The sequence below is a fragment of the Sinocyclocheilus anshuiensis genome, unplaced genomic scaffold (assembly GCF_001515605.1).
Source record: "Sinocyclocheilus anshuiensis isolate Anshui unplaced genomic scaffold, SAMN03320099.WGS_v1.1 scaffold371, whole genome shotgun sequence".
Taxonomy (NCBI): domain Eukaryota; kingdom Metazoa; phylum Chordata; class Actinopteri; order Cypriniformes; family Cyprinidae; genus Sinocyclocheilus; species Sinocyclocheilus anshuiensis.
Window position 1 is genome coordinate 601,946 of NW_015549597.1, and position 5,593 is coordinate 607,538.

The following is a 5,593-nucleotide window of genomic DNA, read 5'->3' on the forward strand; positions in this document are numbered from 1 at the left end:
AGCCTTAACTGACGAAAATGACCATAATTTGCACAATGGAAGAATTATCGTCTTGTCGTATAGGCTACAACCATTCAAAAACTCAGCAGAATTGATGTGACCGCTGCACCTGATGTTCATAAACTTTCATAACTGGTAAGTAAGAGGACAAATATTTCAATTGATCGCTCAGGCATGGCACCTGAAATCTGCGTTCTGATTCGGTTCTAGTACATACCGGTTACATAGGTACCGGTGCCATATTAGTACCGGGTTTCGGTACCCAAACCTATAGCCAGGTGGTCACCCTAGCGTAGAGTAATAAAATAATAATTACTCATTTAAATCAGTAAATTTTAACGAAAACAATACATTATAAAAATTTAAAAAGCAGGTTTTTTGCGATCAGATCAACCGGTAAAGTTCAGGAAAGTCTAAGGATCCAGTAAGTGAATGCATTCAAACAGTAAGTTCAAAACAGCACTAATGCAGAGAAATAGTTCTCACGTACAGATGTCAGTAAAAAAAAAAAATCAGCAAGCTATTTGGCTTAAAAGCACGAGTGTTTTATACTGGTATTTTAGTTTATGCAGTAGTCAGTGGTTTAGTAAATCTGGATCAGTCAGGTCAAGGTAGCTCGTTTAGTGGTCTTTTGGTGTTACCCTGTGTTCCTGTTTGGTATCGCAGATTGACTTGATTTTTTATTAAAAGTGCTGTAAACTACTAAATGTAATGCAGAAATGTTCATTTTCTGTGAAGCTGCTTCGCAACAGTGTATCATGAGAAGTGCTATACAAATAAATGTGAATTGAATTGCAAACAATTATTAATGAATTTATTTATTTACTGTGGCACTATATACGTTCATTGCAAATTACGAAAATTAAAAAGTACTTTTTTAGTACTTTAGTTTGTATTTGTTTATTTTTGGGTGGGGGAGTGGGGTTGAGTACACCACTTCTTTTTTTCTACTACAAGCATTGATTGCGTATCATATGCATGCCAAAGCAAATTTCTGCATATAAATCGCATGACAAATAGAAACAGAAAATCGTGCTATTGATATGCATTTTCATGAGACTGGGCTCATGCCATATCTGTCACACATTCTTAGCAGCTCACAATTATTTGTTGTGCCATAAATGTAACAAAAAAAAGTTTTTAACAAAGTTAATGTAATGACGTTTGTTTGATGATACTTTTCTTTATTATTTACTTTGATTTATAGAATAATTTGGATTTCTTAACCTGATAAATTAAAAGGATTTATGTTAAAATAACAGCGCAATTACATATATTTTTACATCTGTGCAAATACATGCAATATTTGTAACTTAAATAAGTAATAATAAAATAAAGAGACAGTTATTTAACAATATATTAAGGAGTAGTAACATTTGTACAGTCTTATAGTTACAACCGGCCCTTTGATGGCAGCCATAATGTTGAAGTGGCCCTCAGTGAAAATAAGTTTGACACCCCTGGTCTGAAAGAAGAAAGTCATAAACACCTAGGATGCTTTGAGGGTGAATAAAACATGGGCTAATTTTCATTTTTGGGTGAACTAACCCTTTAAAGTGGGTTGTATTTCAAAAAAAGACTTTAGGGTTTGGCAAACACAGGTGATGTGGTGGTGCAGTTGGCTACATTAAATTGTAAAAAAAAATTTAACATATTTACAGTTATTCACAATGATATATCTGTATACTTTGCATGCATAATATTTAGCTATGTAGTTGAGACTAGCTTCTTGCAAGCTGCCCATAGATGATTTTAATATACATATTCAAATATGTACAGGACAAATGCATAGAGTTTATGCAATAAAGCATTTTTGTAATATTTATGGCATCTTTTCTGTTTCCTGACAAAATAGGCCTACCTCAAGACTATCACACTGCCCATTACTGATTAATATAGTTTTTGCTGCTCTTGTTTATCATTCTATAAAAACTGTTCTCTGTTGTGGGTGCGTGAACTGAATAGACAGACTTGAAGCAACTGTATGTAGTTTGTGTATATTTTTGCGACTTTGTAGCCCCCTACAGTTAAGTGAGTGGGATTCACTGTCGTAATTACAGCGGATCTCTGTACACGTGCATTTGTTGCTGTGCCGTAAAGCAATCCGCCCTCTTCGCGGATTTCGTACTTGCTCATTATTACTCCCAGAACAGACGTTCGGAGGGAAATGTGGGAAAGAAACAGAAAATGTTTGACTTAGAAGTCAGTGTACCATCAGAATGATTTTTAAACTGATATTTTAAGGTAAAAAAAATACAATTGCTTTAGTATTTACATGGGCTAATTTTCATTTTTGGGTGAACTAACCCTTTAACATATGCTTAATTATACATTTATATAATTTGATACATACAAAAGTCTCTATAGTGGAGCACCCTTTTAAAAATTTATCTTTACAGGTTAATTATTTATAAATCAAACACAAACAGGATGCACAACAAATGTAAAGTCGTTTAAAGGCAAAGGACTATATATTGAGGCATGCAAATTTGTTTTTAAATCCTTTTGTTACTGCAATTATATTGTTAAACTGTATTTGCATTTCCCATGATTGATGTATCTAGTTTGGATGCAGTTTTAGAATCTGTAACATCTGATGTTTTCTGAGATTTTCAGTAGAGCAATGTTGCATAAATATACTGTAAGAGAAAAATTGCAATCCTCACAATTACACATGTGCCTATTATTTAGTTTTACATAAGAGATATCAACAACAAAATCATGCAATTAACATTTACATAAAAGTATGCATTTTTTAAATTGCATTGACAGCCCTAAAATTACAATTAATACTATTAAATTCATTTGAATTTGAAATTAGCTATTTTTACACTAATTAGTAATAATTAGTACCCTACATAATCAGTAACCTATTTAATTAGTAATAATTATATAGGTTAATTTCTGTAACATAAATCAAGAGGGACTTACTTCTCTGAGACATATGAGGAGTATGGGTCCATTGAATCTGGTTCTTCCAAGATGTCTGACACTAATCCATAAAGATCAGCCTCACTCCCACAATTATTGGCATCTACCAGATTTCTATGCAAGATCAACAGTATTTTTCTATTTAATAACAAATCCCTTTTGACTCACAGTAGCATGTTAATATATAACATCCATTTTTTACAGTATTATTAATAGCCTATGTGTCAAAATAAAACTAACCTGTTATTAGGTATGACTTGAGGCCAGTACACTGATTTACAGTCTTCTTCCTGAGTTGGCCAAACTGTGTAAGGGAGTGGTGCAGAGTCTTGCACCGGGCAGTCCAAGAATGGGTTGTATGACATCAATCCGCTGTCTCTGAAGCTATTCTGCAATTGAAGAACACAGCATTTGTTCATAAAAGGCATATAAAGAAGTTGTTAATTGGATAAAATATATACATTTAAAAAAAACAACAAAAAAAAACAATTGCGGGTGTAAAAATAAGCAAAACTAAGAACGCCCTTAAAATATGCAATTTAATTAGTCTGTTATTACAAATGCTGCCCAGTTCACATATCTATTGAAATATCTATTGCAATTCATATAAAATGAATTATTTAATTTTGCAAACCTTAGCAACGCACAACAGACCACACTTCACATCTTTTACATTTGGAAAAACCCCATAGACATCTGACATTTCCTCTAAATAGTAGATAGTAACGTTAGTTCCAATTACTACTTACACATTCAAACATACGAGGAAATTAAATTGGCTAATCTATACACTAAAATCATAACTGTCTTTTTAAATTTCTCTATGCAGAAAAGCCACAATTTGAAGAGGCCTTTCTCACCTGAGGCTTGTTTGTGGAAAAGAAGTTGTCTGGTCCTGAATTATGAAATCGATCAAAGCCTGTTCTTGCTCCATTTGTATCCACATTGATTTTGCTTTTCGCTGCATTATTAACCTTAAAGTACAAGAGTAAAAATTATACTATATGACCATGGGCAATAATGACATGACAAAAAAACACAGGTTTTACATCCAGTCAAATGAGGCCTTGTGGGGATTTTCTTTTGCCTGGTGATACGACATACTGACTTCAACTTTATAGTTAAACATGAGTCGATATCACTGCACTTTACTTTTCTTACTATGCTAATTAATATTTTAATTAGTTACGTGTACACCTGGTAAACTGTATCATGTCGGTAACTCAGTAAACTTAGCAAGCAGACAGAAAAACTGAACTAGTCAGAAGTTTTTCCTCAGAATTAGCTCTTACCTCCATTTACAATGAACTTTGCAGGCAGAGGGCCGCTCTCACTATAAATTATTAGCGATATAAATTATAAATATATAATATTCACGATTGTTCTAACTAGTCAACTGATTTACTGTGAAAATAAATTAAAGAAGACAAATGTCTTTCACTTAAATGTATAAGCTCTCGACCTCGCCTGTGTCTCTTCACGACTGTGACCGCGAAGCGAAGACGAAGAGTTTGACGTCTCGAGCCGACAACTGTCTCTCACATTCCTATTGGCTAAACCGTTTCAATTAGCCAATCAGAATCCATCTAATGGTCGCGAGTGGTGATGTAGTCAGGCTTAGTAACGGAAGAATACATTTTCCTTCAAATAATTTAAAAAAATAACATTTCCAGAAGAAATTATATCACATGTATTTTAGCCGCGGGGATTTATTTCTATTAATTGAGTCAATTACAGGTTTTTTTCAGTTGCTTACACACATCTTCAAAACTTTGCCTCTTTTTTTCAAAACTTTACACACAAATCCAAGAATTGCACACACGAAATGCAAAATGCCTCACATCTCTTGCAAAATCGAGAATTAGTGTATGGTTTTGCAGATTTGTTGTGTGGTTCTGCTGTTTGAGGGTCAGGTTTCAGAAAGTGTGTGACAAGTAAAGATTTTGTGTGTAAGCTGTTAAAACGGTAATTAATTTCACAATAGTTTTTAATTTCTCTCTCGCTCTGCTTCTAAACATTATCTTTCTTACAGTTTTTCTCAATTGCTTTGGCTCAATTCTCGAATGAAACTTTTTTTTCCCGAAACAATAAGTTCAGATCTCTGAACCTATAAATAAAAGCTACATGCATTTGTTTGTATATTCTTATCCTTAATATATCCCTATCATCAGTATTACCAACCAACTAGATTTTAAAATACTTTTTTTTTAATGTGATATATTTTAATTTAAATCACGCAAAAAATAAGAAAAACGATTACATAGGATGAATGTTACTAACAACCCATTGCCACAAGATGTCACCAATATCCATCTCTAGATAGATAGATAGATAGAAAAACAGACAGATAGACAGACAGACAGATAGACAGATAGCTAGATAGATAGATAGACAGACAGACAGACAGACAGATAGATAGAAAGACAGACAGATTACTGTATATGTATACAGTATATAGATAGACAGATAGCTAGATAGATAGACAGATAGATAGACAGACAGACAGACAGACAGACAGATAGCCACATAGATAGACAGACAGACAGACAGATAGATAGACAGATAGCTAGATAGATAGATAGACAGACAGACAGATAGACAGATAGCTAGATAGATAGATAGATAGATAGACAGACAGACAGACAGACAGATAGACAGATAG

At 33.4% G+C, this 5,593-nt stretch overlaps 1 protein-coding gene across 2 annotated transcripts in view; it reads right to left on the reverse strand.

Moving 5' to 3' along the window:
- Positions 1-4,311, reverse strand: part of LOC107658460 (meiosis-specific coiled-coil domain-containing protein MEIOC-like) — a 17,213-nt gene extending 12,902 nt beyond the window's left edge. The window contains exons 1-4 of one of the 2 annotated variants that reach the window (XM_016447013.1): positions 4,224-4,311; positions 3,792-3,905; positions 3,172-3,320; positions 2,932-3,045 (exon numbers count right to left, since the gene is read on the reverse strand). In XM_016447013.1, coding sequence (XP_016302499.1) covers positions 2,932-3,045; positions 3,172-3,320; positions 3,792-3,905; positions 4,224-4,229 — 383 coding nt within the window. In that variant the 5' untranslated portion in view covers positions 4,230-4,311. Of the gene's footprint in view, positions 1-2,931; positions 3,046-3,171; positions 3,321-3,791; positions 3,906-4,223 lie in introns of those variants that run through there. The other variant, XM_016447014.1, reaches the window with a different exon arrangement.
- Between the last annotated feature and the right edge of the window lie 1,282 nt (positions 4,312-5,593).